The sequence below is a fragment of the Oxyura jamaicensis genome, chromosome 6 (genome assembly GCF_011077185.1).
Source record: "Oxyura jamaicensis isolate SHBP4307 breed ruddy duck chromosome 6, BPBGC_Ojam_1.0, whole genome shotgun sequence".
In the NCBI taxonomy this organism is placed as follows: Eukaryota; Metazoa; Chordata; class Aves; order Anseriformes; family Anatidae; genus Oxyura; species Oxyura jamaicensis.
Window position 1 is genome coordinate 23657310 of NC_048898.1, and position 16042 is coordinate 23673351.

Below are 16042 nucleotides of genomic sequence, written 5' to 3' on the forward strand. Positions count from 1 at the left end.
AGGCCAGACTGAGACCCCACAGCTCTGTGACCATCTCTCCTGCTGAGAACTGTTCTCTAACCACCACTCCTTAGCTTTCCTCTCAGTGACATGGGCCTGGTGCCATCTAACTCCTTTTGAAAGCACTTTGGAATGCATGGATGATAAGCAGGGCAAAAAGAGGTGGCTGGTACTGTTGTCCCACCACCAGACACATGCACACACACTTGCTCTATGGCCTGTTGAGGGGAAGGAGGCAGAGGCACCTCCTGTTAGCTGTGAGCAGCCTCAGGGCCTCCAGCACCTCTCCAAAGGAAGGAGTGGAAAGCCAGGCCCACTTACTCTGAGATGCCAGTGATGAGACTTCTGTCTTGATAGTTTCTACCACAGCTTCACCGGGGGATCCCTTCTCACCCCGTGGACCTTTTTCAGGAAAAAAAAAAAAAAAAAAAAAAAAAAAGAGGAGAAAGCAAATTAGTTAACTGAGAGAGGGTGACATTTTGTACACACTCCTCATCTTCCTGACAATGGGTTCAGATTTTGCTTATGTGAACTCAGTCCCTGGCTCTGATGGACACTGGACTCAAACGTGGAAATTACTGCACAATTTGCCCTAAAAGGACCATAGGAAACCAGCTAAGAAAGGTTCTTAGGAGAGTCAGCTCTGCTCAGGCCTTTCCTGGCCAGCTGTCTGCCCAATTGGCAGTGGTTTCAGTGACATTATTACTAATTTGGCTGTAGTTTGTTCTTGCATCTTTCAGAATAGCAGGAGGTATACAGCTGAACTATATCCCATACCACAGAAAGACAACTGCATTTGAGAAGTGCCTTAAAAATGTCAGCTTCCAGGAAAAAAAAAAAAAAAAAAGAGAAGAGAAGAGAAAAAGACATTTGCAGCTTCCACATCACACTGGCTCTTACTATCCCCTCCTTCCCTCGGGAAGGAAAAAAATGGAAGAATGGAAACTCTTTAAAAGATTAATTAAGCTCAATAATGCAGCAAAATGAACTGAAAGGAACAAATCTGCAAACAAAAGCGCGTGAGATTGTGCCAAGGGCTGAGAGACTAGAAACAAAAGAAAACTAATGAATTCAGTTCTCTTAAGGAGCAGAACCAAGGCAGATGGAGAATGGTACCTTGCTGTCCAGGGAGACCAGCTGGCCCAACAGGACCTGGTTTCAAAGGAAAAAAAAAAATTGCATTAGATTTTCCTGGTTCTATTTTATAGTCGCAGGACAGAATCAATAGGTCAGTTATAGGAACAGAGGCTATCAAATAATGTATTTGTCTGCTCAAGTAAATGGAATTGCTATGGGGTAAGAATTCATTAAAGTGCTTGGTGCCTCTCAGACTGGGGAAATAACCAGAATGGCACTGACCACCACAGAGATGCAATAGGTCTAACCCTCCTCTTGCATTCCCTGCTGCAAAGGCTAGTTCTATCAAATCAGCTCCAGGATTAGCGCCAGCTACACAGGTGGGACAGGCACAGAAGTGCCACGAAGACCAAGGCCCAGAAACTTTGCTGCCTGACACCAGTGTGCTGGAAGGCAGAGTATAACCTAAGAGTGGTCTTTCTGCTGTCTTGAGTTCAAAGTTAAGTTAAGACTGAAAAAAAAAAAAAAAAAAAAAAAAAAAGGCAATAATTTTGGTTCTGGTGTGAGCAGAGGGATTAGACACATGCTTGCTTTACTGAGAGGCAAAAGAGCTTGATTTGAGTTGCTGAATTTGGCCTGTCTCTAGTTTGTACTCATCAAGAGATAACAATAGTGTTCCCAGTTTCTTCATTTTCCCAGCCCGGATAGGGTAGCCTGGCAGGGACCATAAACATCAAAAGTTAAATTAAGAATTGGATGCACAGCAATGAATGCAAGCTGCCTGCAAAAACCTCTGCAGAGGAGCAGCTTCTTTACCTGGAACACCAGGGGGTCCAGTGGGGCCAGGTGGGCCAGGTGGGCCTGGGGGGCCTGGGAGAGCAATAGTCGATGAACCCTCTGAAAAACAAACATATACACTTGTAGTCGTACATAACACACATGTGCAGCAAACTTGCAACAAATCTAATCTTAAGGAATGATTTGACCATCTATAGCAACACAGGGAGCCCCCAGTACAGGTCTGGAACACAGTCAAGATGAATTTAGAACATATAACAAATACAGAGAAAGTCTTCCAAAAGCAGAAGCGCTTCAACTCTCACAGCACTACATACCAGCACTGATGACTTTGCCTGGAGCTCCAGGTTCTCCTAAGAAAAGAAAGAGACAAAAGCTGAATTTACTTTCTGGGGGGAAGATTTGTCACTGTATCAATGACATTGTCTCACTTGTCTTATTAAACATGTGATTCCTGATCTCTTTGCCCTTGATCTCTTGTGTGAGAAATCATAGCACTGGAGGGCTGTGGAGGAAGCAACAGAGCCCGGCTAATCCACAGATACAATCCAGAGAGAATCCAGGTTCTCTCTGATCTTTCCGAGCACCACATCTGCCGGAATAGACAACAGGCCTTGAATTATCTGCGGAAGGTGCACAGATTCCACTGCAGTCATCAGGCATCACCCAGGACAAAACTAGGTTTGGTAAGGTTTTCTCAGCTGGAGAACTAGCTATGCTGAGTGCCTTAGTGAGTGCCCTGCCTTTCATGTGTGCTCAGGGAGGCTTTGGTTACCAGCTATTCCACAAAACTTCCTTTCCTAAAGCCACTAGATGCCACTGTTGATTCAGTGACTGGTCAGCAGAGCATATAATCCTCCTTCAAATGAAGTGCTTAGAGAGAAAATGAGTATCAGGGAAGAAAAAACTCACCTTTAGTCCCTGGTCTGCCGGGGTTCCCTGGAAGTCCTGATATAAGGTAGACAAACAATTTTAAATAGGTAGCACAAATATTATTCTGTTTTATTCAGGTACCCCAGTGAGTTTCACTTGTAGATTTATAAAAGCAACTTCATACTCAAGAACCTGGCTTTCAGCATTTATAAGCAGGTTATGCCTACTTCACAAGGTCCCTGACAGCAGGTGGAGGGTTTCATGGCAGACTGAGCAGGTAGTATCCTTGGGCAGAGGTAAGGGCCTCCCTTCTCCCACTGCTCTCTGAACGATGGCACTGCTCACTACATTTGCCTATAACTTCCCCCAACTACTGCTCCCTGTTCTGAGGCTCCAGGGTAAATTCCCTGGTGACTTGCCCCCCCAAACCACTTCTGCTTGCAGAACATCACATCCTCTGTTTCCACCTCTCCCCTGCTGCTGATTAGAAGGATTTTTCAGTGATATGCAGGGAACTGAAACAGGTTCTTTGTTGCAAAGTATGTTCTGGGCAAACTTTCAAACACTCCAAGGCTCTGCATTCCTCAAAACTTATGCGCCAACCATAAAGTCTGTCTCAAAGGCCAAGAAAGATGAAGAAACCTTGGAATATCACTTTGAGAGCCCTGAGTTGCACAGAGGGAAAATTACAAAGGGTTTTTGCCCCTATCAGAGTGTGTCATTGATAAATTTAAACATGGTGAAAAAGCCTACCTGGAGGTCCTTGGGGTCCTGTGAGACCTGGGGGAAAAAAAAAAGGTAAAAATTCTAAGATATCTAAACAAATTTTGGGCATGGGGAAGGATAGACAAGGAAAAAAAAGATTACATTTGGTTAAAATTATAGCACACAGCCCACAAGTGGTGCAAGTTGGCTTAGCACCTGGTATGTAAACTGAATGTTGGCACTGCTGTTCTGTCCTACAGTGTGTGCAATCCTGAGATCACAAAGGGTCTAAATTCCCTTTGTGTTTTCCTTTTATCACCGTCTACGGAGATCCTCTTCCAGGCTTAACTTCAAAATAAGACTGGAAATTATTGATAGAGACATGTTCCTGACCAAGAAAAAATGTATTTTTGTTCTCTGTATGCTTTTACCTGGCTCTCCTGCATCTCCAGAAGGTCCTGGAGGGCCTCGGGCTCCTGGCATTCCCATAAGACCTGGTTCACCTAGGGATATAATCACCGTTAACAACCCATGATTCACAATCTACCAATCCAATCCATTCAAGCCTGGACACTGGCCATCCCATCCATTGTATCTTCATAACCAAGTGGCCAATTTCAGCATCAGGATCTGGGAGGTGAACCCCCATGACAGCAAAGAATTGCAGTGAGAACAATTCAGTCACAAATTTACAGCTGGCTCCATTATATGTCTCAGTTCCATGCTTACAAGGTTGACTCTGCAGTTTTCCTGGGATAGTGAGACATGTCCCAGGACATGAATCGGCTGCCATCTTATCCCACCCTTTTTACAAATCAACTGCCTGCCAAATCAGGAAGTACATGCTCTTCTACCAAAAAAGGAATCTCTTACCTTTTTCACCTGGCTTCCCATCACGGCCAGCTTGTCCTGTCCAAAAAAAAGAGATTCTCAGGGACTGATAAAATAGTACCACAATTGCCCAGTCTTCCTACTAAGTGGAGCACAGCCCTAAACACCAGGAAGTGGCTTTTCTTCTTACTGCATCTGGATAAAACCTTGGCTGCAGTTACTGAAGATCCAGAAAAAGTTCTCTTGAAACTGAAGTGTAGGACAACTCTGAGTGTACAGATTGATTTTAGCTATCTAGGGAAAACACCTGTGATCAAAACCAATACAATTCTGTTCACAAGTTGTTCCCTTTTCTGTGCTCATAAAAACAGACTTAGGTGGAAATGACACTGTCCAACATATAAACATAGCTTTTTCTGTTACTCACCTGGTGGTCCTTTAGCCCCTGGCTCTCCTGGAGGACCAGGTATACCTCTTGAGCCTTGTTCACCTGTAATGAGATGACGCGAAAATGGATCAAATAAATCTTGGTGAAGATGCAAGTTATGACCTTTAGCAATATTTGGTGCTTTGCAACTGAAAACCGGCATTGACAGGATGCTCAGACCTCATGATTCGTGACTGCTTCTGGGCATTAAAAGTGCTCAAGGGAAGTAAATACAGGGCACATGAGGGAGAATTTCCCCAAAAGACAAATACAAAGATTCCTACCAAGGATGGGAACTTAGAACTTGAGTGCATAAAATAGAACTCCTATAACCAGCAACTTTTTTCAGAGAGCTAACCAGGATTGGCTGGGCTATCTGTTCTTTGAAAATTAAAATAATGCATGTGTATATTAGACAGGCTGCTACTTCAAGGAAACAATCCACTGACCTGTCATTCCACGAGAACCTTTCTCACCCTGGTCACCTGGAGTACAAAAAAGAAAAGGATTCTGTGAAACTGTTTCATTGTGAAATCTTTTCATCAGAGAAAGGCAGTCTGCTTTCTGACAAAAGCACAAAAGAGCAAGCCAAAGAAGGGTAGGGTTAATTCCCATGGACAGTATTCATATCTAAAGGAAACTGAATAAAATATCCATAAAAGATATTTAATGGATCAACATACCTTTGGGTCCAGGGGCTCCAGCAGCTCCTTTCTCCCCTGAAAGATAAATGGATGATTGAACAATAGCAATAGCAAGTCAGAAGGAAAAGGAATTTCATACAGCAAAGAAAGTCATAGAAGGAACACAGAAACTCCGATATCAGAGAAACTCAAACTGGAACATCCTTTCCTTCATTGCAGCTCCATCCATCCATCCATGTTTCCTCATCCAGATTTCTCTATTATCTATCTCTTCTGTTTCTCAGTATTTTCTTGTAATCACTGAGTCTAGTTCCTCCTCCTCTTAAGCTTTACTCTGCTGCTAGCACCTTCACACTATGCTCAGATCAAGTGTGTTTCTCAGAGCAGTGCTGGAAAAGGAACATCAGCTAGTGCTGCTCTAATTGCACAGGGGAAGAGAAGTTTACCTTTAGCACCTGGGAGACCTGCTTCTCCTCTAAATCCTTGTAGGCCAGGAGGACCTGCAGAAAAATGAGATGAGGGACTTAATTCACCCCGCTTATGAGTAAGCACCGCTAAGGAAGACAAACTGTGAGAAGCTGTTACTATTTTTTTTCCCTCTAGTCTATAAGGCACCATAGCAAAGGAAGGCAGCACTCACCTGGAGGGCCCTGGGGTCCTGGAGAACCCGTCAGACCTGTGAATAAGGAACATGAATTTTCTTTCAGTATCATCACAATTAGAAAATGAACAAAATATCTTTGAGTTTGACCCACAGCATCCACAACCCAATAGATATATAAGAGATCAGAATTTCCCCAGCCCCTAGAAGAAATGGCATCACTGGCATCTTGAAAATCAGGACATGGAATCTACACAACTTAGTTCTTGTAACCTAGAGGAAGTGGTTTTCCCTAAGGTAAGGTAAAAAGACTAAAGCCTTCCATCTTGGCTGAGATGCTGGGATCTGTGCTCCAGGTAGGATCCATTCTTTATAGAGCAATTGGGATCCCCGTTACTTGAACTGTAGAGCTGTAACTCTATTAACAACCTGTTAGGGGCATGGAATTTACCCTACCATATCTGAAAGCAGAGAAAAAACAGATAGAAACATATCATATATTAAAGATCAACATTTTTTGAAATCTCTCTGCTGATCCCCTCTCTCACTAAAAATCCCTCATAACTTATTTCTTTAAAGGTTGTATGTACCTACCAAAGTAAATTTTAGTTAAAATTAGGACTGCCAATTTATTTTTCTGGTTAATAAAGTGCAATTTAAGTGAAACAGGAAGGCTGGAGTGTTCATTTTCTCCTCACAGTGCACCTAGACAGACTGCTAGGTTCTCTCTGTCCATATTTACCTTTAAGGCCAGCAGAACCTGGGGGACCAGGTGGCCCTGGAGGACCTGGCTCACCAACAGCACCTGCAGAAAAAGAGCATAAATAGATAATTTAGAATACAATTGTGATCCCATTTTCCCATTCCCCATTTTCCATTATTATTTTCTCTGGCAAGCGTCATGAACAATTTGCTAGGTAATCTGCTTGTCAGTTCAAAACACACAAACAAGCACACATGGTCCAAGAAAAAAAATCCCATCTCACTGATCTTTAGGATGAGAAAGAGAAGAATCCCCCAGCTTAGGTGAGTTGGATAGCAGGGAAGAAGATGACCTTGATGCTAAGAGCTTTTACTTCTGCCAAGCTTAAACTTGACTGTGAAATCTGGAAAAACAAAAATACTTGTTCGCCCTTTGTATGCTTGGCACAAAAATCCCTTAGGTCAGATTTGTCTGTGTTGGGAAAATCTAAAATGAAATTTGAATAATCAAATAAAATCCTATTCCTGAGGTGTCTGATAAATCAGGACCAAACTCCAGCTTTTGTCTATCTCAGCTTTATCCAAGAACAAGAGACCTAGTTCCTACCTCTGTCTCCTTTTTCTCCAAATCCAGGTGGTCCAGGCTCTCCTCGAGGTCCTGGTAACCCTTCTCGACCTCTCTGTCCCATGGGACCCTCCATACCAGGATCACCTACAGGAGACAAATGCCTTGTTAGAAAAGCTGTCTTTACACAGGCCTTGGGCAAGAAAGATCCATGTCTGCCTCCACAAGGGAAGGCAATGATCACACCAAGCTGATGTCTGTATTCCCTTGTCAAGTGCCAAACAGCTGTGAGGGACTCACAGCGCTGCTGAAGATGCTTACCCATGCTCCCTTTCTGTCCTTTTGGTCCTTCTGGCCCTTGGTGCCCAATTGGACCAGGAATGCCTGGAAAGAAAAACACAGCAAATGTTCAAAGTCCTTGTCTGTGTACCATGAATGAATACTTTGCAAATTAGAGGAATCTGGGGACCTTAAACCTGGAGGGATTCAACAGCTGGGCTAAAGGATTTATTATTTGCAAGTTGGGTACTTGAACAGGTATGTCTTTAGAAGAGCACAACAAATATAAGAGCACAAGGAAGTCAGGCCAAGTACTCATGTAGCTGTGGGACTCTTTCAAAAGTAGGCTGGGATCTTCACACCCCCGAATTAGTAATGCTCAAATAAAGAAAAGTCAGGCTGAGGCCTTGCTTATAACCAAATCTCTGTAACTCAGCATCAAGGTATTAATCAAGTGACTTAGTCCATCTGCACCTTGAGCAAGATTTGCAGTGCAAAATTTGTTCTTGTCAACAGTAATGTCAACAGTAGCATCACTAAGTGTCCTCCCTCAGAGGGAAATTGTACTACAGCTCACCTGGGACACCAGGAAGTCCTCGATCTCCTGCAGGGAGAAAGAAATAGACAGTCAATGAGGAATACAACTTCCCTGTTTTTTACATTGACTGATCCTCACCCCCTCATAAAAAGGAGTTTACGTTCCTAGCGTGTTTACAAGTTCTACCTTCTCCAGCAATGCCATGCTGAGCCCCTTGTATTTATGCAATGGTTGAATTGTTCACAGTACACAAAAACCTCTGAAGCATTTTGTGATTTAACCAGGTATAGTTTTACCTCAGGAATGATTTTCATCCAGGTGAAAAAATATCCAAGATTCAAAATAAGAATTGTTCCCTCTCCTACTGTGACCTCTAAAATTGCCTTTGCCAGAAAGAGCAAAGACTATCTTAACAATATCTGAACCACAAGGTGCATCAGATTATCTAACTTCTGGGGCAATAAAAATTCATATGCTACCTAGGCCCAATGGAAGGCTGTCAAATGACCTGAAACAGCAGGTAACTCCAGACTCACCTTTAGGACCTTGCATTCCCATGTCACCTGAGAAAAAGAGAAGAAAAATAAAATCATGAGAGATCCTGGGGGTATTTCCAGTGATTACACATTTATTTTGTTTTTCTAGTTGCTTTTTAGACTTCAATAACATATGAACAAGCTCCACACCAGCACCATGCAGGACCAGATCCATCTCACCAGTGACATACAGGATCTGGCCTTTCACACTCACACAATGTGTTGGGTGATTGGGCCTCTTGTATTAATTCTGCATGGGACCAGCCCCTCCACAGTTTAAGTAGCAAACCAGCTTCATGCTTTTTTTTTTTTTTTTTAAAGTATAAACCAGCATCAACTTTCTCACTGCCAACTGCCTCTTTTGTGGCAACATCCACTCCAAACCTGAGCATTGCCAGCACCAAGGACTAGGACGGGGGAACAGAAGGACTAGATGGCTATACCTTTCATACCAGGTTCTCCTCTCTCCCCTCGGAAGTAGCCTGCAACAGGAAGCAAAGGTACTGTTAGGCTGTATTACACAACAAAATAGCTACTTGCTTCACATACAAAGGTCCTTCTAATTAGATTTTGAGGCTGCAGGTAGCACAGGCTGTCAAACACTATATGGCTTTGGGAGTAGAGTTTCCTCAGCAAATTTGCCTTCACAAACCCTTGAACTGCTAAGAGTTACATGAAACCTCTGAAGCTGGGAAAATGCAGGCTCCTCTCTTCTTAGCCCATTTCCATTGAAAGAGAAGCAAATAATCTTACCCCTTGCTACCAAAAGTAGCATGAGAAATAAGCTGTGGGTTCATTTTTTCTGTGCAGTTCTTTCAAAATGGAAAACTCACTTGCTACAGCTTCCTTTCTTCTCCCCTCCCTGCTAGCTTTGAAGGATGCACCACCTCTGTCAGTTGGCAGTGTTCTGTGCTCCAGCAAAGCTCTGTGAGGACAGGTGAGGACTCTGTATTTGAGAGACTGCATTGCACTCTTGAAGTCCTGGTCTTTAGGTCCTTAGGAAGTCAAACTCTTCCACTCCCCTTTAAATAATCTGGTCTCATGCAACATGACAGACATTTACTCTGCTCACCTCGTTCTATTTCCTTGTTCAGTCTGCTCTTCACCATCAACCAAACTGATTCTTCATTTTCAAGAGGGAAGGTTGAAGAGGATGCCACACCTTGAAGATAGTCTACTCTTGAAACATCTTTTGCTATGTTTGGACTCCCTTGGTTAACTGCCAGGAAGCTGTGATTGATTTTTTCCAGGTCATCCACACGAGATTTCAGCTTTCTCACTTCTTCCGCTGGAAGGTTAAAGTAAAATGCTTGGGAACATGTAGATGCAGGTTCTATTCCAGGGACTTCTAATAGCAGTGACAAGGCAACACTGTGACAGAGAGCTACGGACGCTGAATTTTGCAGGATTATTCTTTGCATTTTTTTTTTTTTTTTTTCCTAGCAGGGAAATCTTGGAATTTAAATGACAGCTTTGGAATCTGCTAGTCTCAGAAGGGAAGAAAGACCTCAGACCTCAGAAGTTTTCCCACTTTCCTCACCCCAAGACTATATAAATACTCATTGAAGGTTTATATTCCTTATCCATTCTTTCTGTCCGTTTGTAATATGTTGGTGGCAGTCACAATTTTGAGCACTGAACACGTTCCTCCTCAGCTCTCTGGCTTGGCACCTCTGGTAGTGAGTTACAGTTTGCTTGGCCTCTTTGCCAGCTTAAATCCTCTGTTACTCTTTCTATTCCATTCAAAATTTTATTCCTCCATACAAACTCTCTCCTGCAAGCAGAAGGGGAACCTTACCTCTGCAGCTTCCCTCTCTCTCCTTCTCACCATGGCTGTAATCTTTCTCAGGGACAGGGCTACACAGAGCTGGATTTCTGTTCAGTCCCAGTGTTAACTACACATGGAGGTCTGTGACCCAGCCAGCTCTTGCAGCTATTTCTTACCCAGAGCAATGAGTCCAAAGAGTAACCCGAGGAGAAGCAGCCAGGCCAGAAGCAAACCGAGGAGCCATTTCCACCAGCTACAGCAGGAACCACAGGGACACCAAGATGGTGCTGATCCAACCACACCCCCTGCATCGCCATTTCGTATTTCTGAAAGAGGGAAGTGGCACTCTCACAGTGAACAGCTCCTTGACTTCAGAGTCAAAGAGTCAAAGTCTGAATAGCAACACTTACCCGCATATGTTGCTTTGTCCCTTGTTGGTACTGATTTCAGTCCTCCTGTTGTAACAGCAGAAGATTTAACAGTCTTTCCATGCACGATCAAACTTGGAGGATGGGTTTGCGGGGGGAAGGTAGTAATGGAGGCAGAAGGAGGTAGTTCTCTTGCATTGCCATAGTGGCAAACTCTTACCATTTGCATCTGATTTTAGGCCTGTATCTGCAGCGTAAGAAGAAGAAAATCCTTGCTTCTCTTTCTTCAATGTGTCTTCTGCAAAGGATCCTGAACAGGAACCAAGTGTAATTGAAAACGTTACAACAGGAGTTCAACCAAGCCTATTTTTTTTTCTAAAGGCAAAAGGCATGTTTTTTTAGTAGGAAGACACAACAGTTCTGTCAGTTTAAGCCAGCTGCAGATCTAGTTTCTGTTTTTGAGGCTCCTGAGCTCCGTGAAATGTCCCAAAGCATGCTCTGGAGCTTTAAATGCACAGGCTAGACCTGCTGCTGGCATGGTTAAAGGCTAAATGCCTGCCCAAGCTTCATGGCTGGGTTGCAGGGGTTTGAGTCAGATGTAGTGTCCTGAACTCTGAACTCCACAGATAGAGAAGACCCTACACTGGCAGAGTTGATCTGGCTGCATGTGTAGGACTGTTCTTATACATTCCCAAGCCACACTGTTCTCACTGAAGCTCTCTTAAAGTATATGATCTCTAGATGTGCCCTGTGGAGATGCTTCTGATTTACCTTCCCCTTATGATCACTCTCCATTTCCCTACCCTCAGCATACCCACACATCCCAAGGAAGAGAAGTTACCTCCATTAAGCCCGGTGTTCGAGGCACTAAAGACTTTGCCACTATCCTTTGTCATGATCAAGAGCTCCATCTCCTTCTTTGCTGGGGCATTGTCTTTCTCCAGCAGCAGGAACTTGCAGTCTTTGCGTAGAATGTCATCCCCCTGGGAGCTCAAAACGGTTCCTCCTGGAATATTGGTAAAGGATGGGAAAGATGAGGAGATGAGAATGGCCAAAGAGTCATAACTATACGTTACAACACTTGTTCATGAGAAAAGGGAGTCCTGTTGTGATCGGGGTTGCCACTATTACAAGCCAGCAAGAGACACACTGATCACTTGAAGCTAAGAGGAGAGCTGTGTTTCATTAGCTTTATTAGAGGTGTCTTTAGATATCTCACTAGCAGGGGAACAGTTTCTACAGGAAATGGAGAGCATGTAGAATTCAATCACATATAAAAATGATTTGCTCAATGACCACCTCACTCCTCAAACACACCTACTACAGAATCATAGAAACTCAGTCTTAGAGAGACATCCAAGGTTCATCAGAGCCAGCACATCTTAAGCGGATGAGCAGAGATACTCTGTGAAACACAAAGCACACCATATCCTTGGGTGCCAGGCATGCTTCTGAGGCTTTTAACTGTGGCTCACTGAGGTTGGGCTAAGACCAAACAAGGCTCAAAAATGTTGATGTGGTCACCCTTCTGCCATTAGGCAGTATCAAATATAACTGGAACGGTGTACAAACCTGAGCCTGCAGAGAAATTGACACAACATTGAAAATTAAGATACACAGACTGGTATTATTCCATCACTCTAGCATGAAGCTGGAGTAAACCTACATTAGAAATATTATCATAACTTCTGTTGTATTTCCACCTATTTTTAAGGCTTGCCTTTGAGAGTACTTGGATTACAAAAGAAACTTGACTTCCCTTAAACAAAAAATAAAAGTCTCATTCATAGCTGTTGTAGTTACAGATTAATAAGCTTGAAAAGAGACCAAAGGCCAGTAGAAAGGCCTCAGCTTCTCTCATTAATCAAACAACAATCTGATCATCAAATCCTTGATTTTTGAATGGTCAAGGCTGACACTACCGATAAATAATGGTTAAGTGTAACCATGCAAATGTTTTGGCTTCGTATGAAGCACAGTATCACATGTGTGATCTACCCAGTTACTTGTCTATTGAGCGGAAATAGCTTCAATAAGATTATCCAAGTTCCCACAAAGTGGGGGAGATCTCAATCAGGCCAGCTGATTTTCTCATTCTGAGCTTCTGGCTCATTTGCCTTCTTTTCAGAAAGGCACCAGTGAGGGGCTTGGCTAGTGACGAATCATGCTCCTGAGGAGTCAGGTGTTAGTAGCACATAGCTGGCTGAATCTCTAACTCACTGCTATCATGACATGCTTGTACAAAGCCATGCCTAAACAACCATAAGTGGTACACTCACCTGCTGAGGCAGACACACCAGTACTAGTCATGGTGTTGCTCTGAGAAGTGTTCTTCATCCCATATGCTGCAATGAAGAAATCCCAGAATGAAAGAGACTGAGGACAACAAGGTACCTACATATACCAGCCTTGGGCTACACACCACCTCAGGAATCTTTTCTCATTTAGAACACTGAGGAAAACTCATATGAGCAAGGGCTTCCCTAGTAAGCAAGTTTCTAGTGCTTACATAGGGACTGGGAGCAATTCCTGCATAGGCAAAGGAGAGAAAATGTTCCTCAATATCTCCTCACACCACCCTGCTCCACACCAGGAGAGGCCAATGAAGGAACCTCTGTCAGTACGAACATTCTAATCACTTCAGAAAAAGTGGGAGAAGGCAGCACACACCACTGACTCCCACATTTTCTCTAGGCTTAAATTGTTGCTGACCTGTGGAGGCTGCAGAAGCATTTTGGGTCAGGGTTGAAGAGTTTGGTGACAGGTTGTTTTGAACTCCAAACACTGCAAAGAAAAATTACAGGAGTTATAGGAGTCCTGCAGTGCAGTTAATTGTACATGTTTGCCAGGACAGTTATGCCGTGAAAGTCTGAAAGGAAGAACAGAAAAATCTGACCTGTTGAGGAAGTGCTCAGGCCCGTGTTCAGAGTATGATTGGTGGGAGCCAGGTTATTTGGAACACCAAAAACTGCAAAATGAGGAAATAAAATTTTATTACTTCTCTGGAATCAGAAATCCAGCACCAAGACAGTGGGACAGCTACAGAACTTAAGAGTAAGGGTCACTTGAAAATGCAGTTAGTGAAAATGCACAGTAATTGCACAGAGGAAAAATCTTGAAAATTGTGACACCAAACCATGCTTTTACAGAACTCACAAAGTGGAGAAAATCCCTTATCAGACAAGTTGCAATCATGAGATAATGTGAGAAAGCAAAGCTTTTAGCAGTACACTATCATGAAGCTTGCTGCACTCTTTCTCTGCATCTGGGAAATGACAGCATCCCTGGTACTTAGAGGCAGGTCTTACAAGGTATAATCACAGCCAAGATTTATTGATTACATCTTTATATAAGAGGACTGAAGGATTAGGACCAGGTGTTCTTACAATGGGCCAGAATCATCCGAAGTTCACTGAAGTCTAAAACTAGTTTTGATAGACAATGTGAGACTCACTTAAGTCAATAACAAAGCTATCATAAAAGTTCAAAGACAGATCAGGCAGCCAGGACAATTGATCCTCACAAACAAGAACTTTCAAATACAGTCAGTGTGGAAGCAGAGAGCAGAAAAGTTACAGAAAAGAAGAGGAAATGTAAGCCTATCTTCTGCCACCTTGATTTTTCCATCATTTAAGTTCTCTCTCCGCAGAAAGAGCACTACTGGTGACCCAGCTTTAGTATGGAGTTTTGTCCTGCCAGCCTGGGCAGTCCCGGGAACATACCTGATCCTGTAGAGTGAGACATAGCATTGATCAAGGACGAGCTCTGGGCCATGCTGTTGTGGTATCCACCAAGGGAAGAGCCAGCAGGCAGAGTTGAGGACCAAGTGTATGAAGGGAGGGCAGTATTCAGTATTGCTGTATCATATGTCCCTGACACTGTTAAAAAAAAAAAAAAAAAAAAAAAAAACACAAAACAGTAATGGTTTTCAACAGGACCAGGCTTGTGACTTAGCATGCACTGCAGGTTTATGTGGCAGACAGATGCCTTAGATTTCAATTAACATAGTGGAGTCCATGCAGTGACTCCAGGTTAAGATGGTATAACTGATCCCAAATGCCAGCAGATTACAGCCCACCTGAATTTTAAACAATGGAATAAAGACTGACCTGATAGCATGACCATTCATAAAATGCCTTGAAGAGATTTCATTATTTATAGATGCTGTGATACCATAATAAAACACTTAACGTACTTTGTTCCATGTTCCTGTTAATAAATCATCCTGGAGCATGAAACCTATGACTTTTGCTTCCCACATGTGTGGCTCTGGTTCACTCATGTACTGGACTAAAATTCCCAGTTTGAGACAGGATTTGAGCCAGCAGAAAGAAAAAAGACATTCCTTGTTCCTATATGCTGGTGCAGAACAGTGGAGTGAATGTGAACACCACTGCCTCAAGCACTGCAGTGGGGCTTATAAATAGCAAAAGCTAGTTATAACATTTCAAATAGTATTTCTATTATTATCAAATTCTGCTGATTTCTGAACCAGTGGTATGGCCAATAAAACAAACACTGACTCAAATGTTGTCTACAGTGCTATCTTCATCTTGCTCAGAGACGAGATCATGCCACTGTAAGACATGTTTACTTAGAGCTCTTGCCTCTGCCAGCAGCACCTCTGGATTAAAGCTGGTGGCAGTAGGAACTGGCTTAACTCTATGGAAGTTAGACAAGTCACCAGAATGGCTCATGGTAGGGCAATATTTGGATAGCCCTCTGGCATTCTGCCCCTTTCTTTTTATTGCCAGCACTACCAGGGACAGAGACCATGTATTCTTACTCTGATGTTCTTAGCAACTGGGTATACTGGGTACTTTTATGGAAAAAAATGTTTGGAAGGCTCCAGCATTGCTAACCGTTCTCTGCCACGTACCTGACTGAGAGCTCTCAGTAACCATCTTTGTCTCCACCACTGCTTTTTTCGGTATTGGGAGAGTACTTGATGGTGATCGAGTAGGGCTGCAGCTGGCTGATCGACTTCCTTTCAGCAAACGTTTTACATCATCCAACTCTGTCCCTGGCAGGAAAAACAAGCATACAGACTTATCCAAAAGCCATTGTTTAATTGATCTGTAATCCTGCCCAGGCTAAACCATTTAGTGGAATTTACCTGTGAGTGTCTATGAAGTTGTACTTTTCTGGGGGTGCCACTGACTTAACAAAGTTTCAAGGGCCTCATTTCAGGGTCTAAGTATAACTCTACCCTTGTAAGACCACCATCTATCCCACAGCATGCTTCCTTGTTCAGAAATGGGAGATAAATGAAACTTCTTACAGCAGAAAAATGGGATTACATGCTGCTATCCATCATCATGAAGACTGGA

At 43.1% G+C, this 16042-nt stretch overlaps 1 protein-coding gene across 1 annotated transcript in view; it reads right to left on the reverse strand.

Moving 5' to 3' along the window:
* COL17A1 (collagen type XVII alpha 1 chain) overlaps window positions 1–16042 on the reverse strand; it is a 37338-nt gene that overhangs the window by 10150 nt on the left and 11146 nt on the right. Inside the window, exons 9-37 of the mRNA XM_035329419.1 lie at window positions 15592–15735; window positions 14435–14590; window positions 13609–13680; window positions 13425–13496; window positions 12992–13057; window positions 11554–11718; window positions 10933–11022; window positions 10755–10799; window positions 10521–10670; window positions 9649–9864; window positions 9020–9058; window positions 8577–8603; window positions 8080–8106; window positions 7545–7607; window positions 7266–7370; window positions 6699–6761; window positions 5996–6031; window positions 5802–5855; window positions 5395–5430; window positions 5161–5196; window positions 4712–4774; window positions 4327–4362; window positions 3885–3956; window positions 3502–3528; window positions 2788–2823; window positions 2193–2228; window positions 1894–1974; window positions 1117–1152; window positions 322–402 (exon numbers count right to left, since the gene is read on the reverse strand). Coding sequence (XP_035185310.1) covers window positions 322–402; window positions 1117–1152; window positions 1894–1974; window positions 2193–2228; window positions 2788–2823; window positions 3502–3528; window positions 3885–3956; window positions 4327–4362; window positions 4712–4774; window positions 5161–5196; window positions 5395–5430; window positions 5802–5855; window positions 5996–6031; window positions 6699–6761; window positions 7266–7370; window positions 7545–7607; window positions 8080–8106; window positions 8577–8603; window positions 9020–9058; window positions 9649–9864; window positions 10521–10670; window positions 10755–10799; window positions 10933–11022; window positions 11554–11718; window positions 12992–13057; window positions 13425–13496; window positions 13609–13680; window positions 14435–14590; window positions 15592–15735 — 2130 coding nt within the window. The remainder of the gene's footprint in view (window positions 1–321; window positions 403–1116; window positions 1153–1893; window positions 1975–2192; window positions 2229–2787; window positions 2824–3501; window positions 3529–3884; window positions 3957–4326; window positions 4363–4711; window positions 4775–5160; window positions 5197–5394; window positions 5431–5801; window positions 5856–5995; window positions 6032–6698; window positions 6762–7265; window positions 7371–7544; window positions 7608–8079; window positions 8107–8576; window positions 8604–9019; window positions 9059–9648; window positions 9865–10520; window positions 10671–10754; window positions 10800–10932; window positions 11023–11553; window positions 11719–12991; window positions 13058–13424; window positions 13497–13608; window positions 13681–14434; window positions 14591–15591; window positions 15736–16042) is intronic.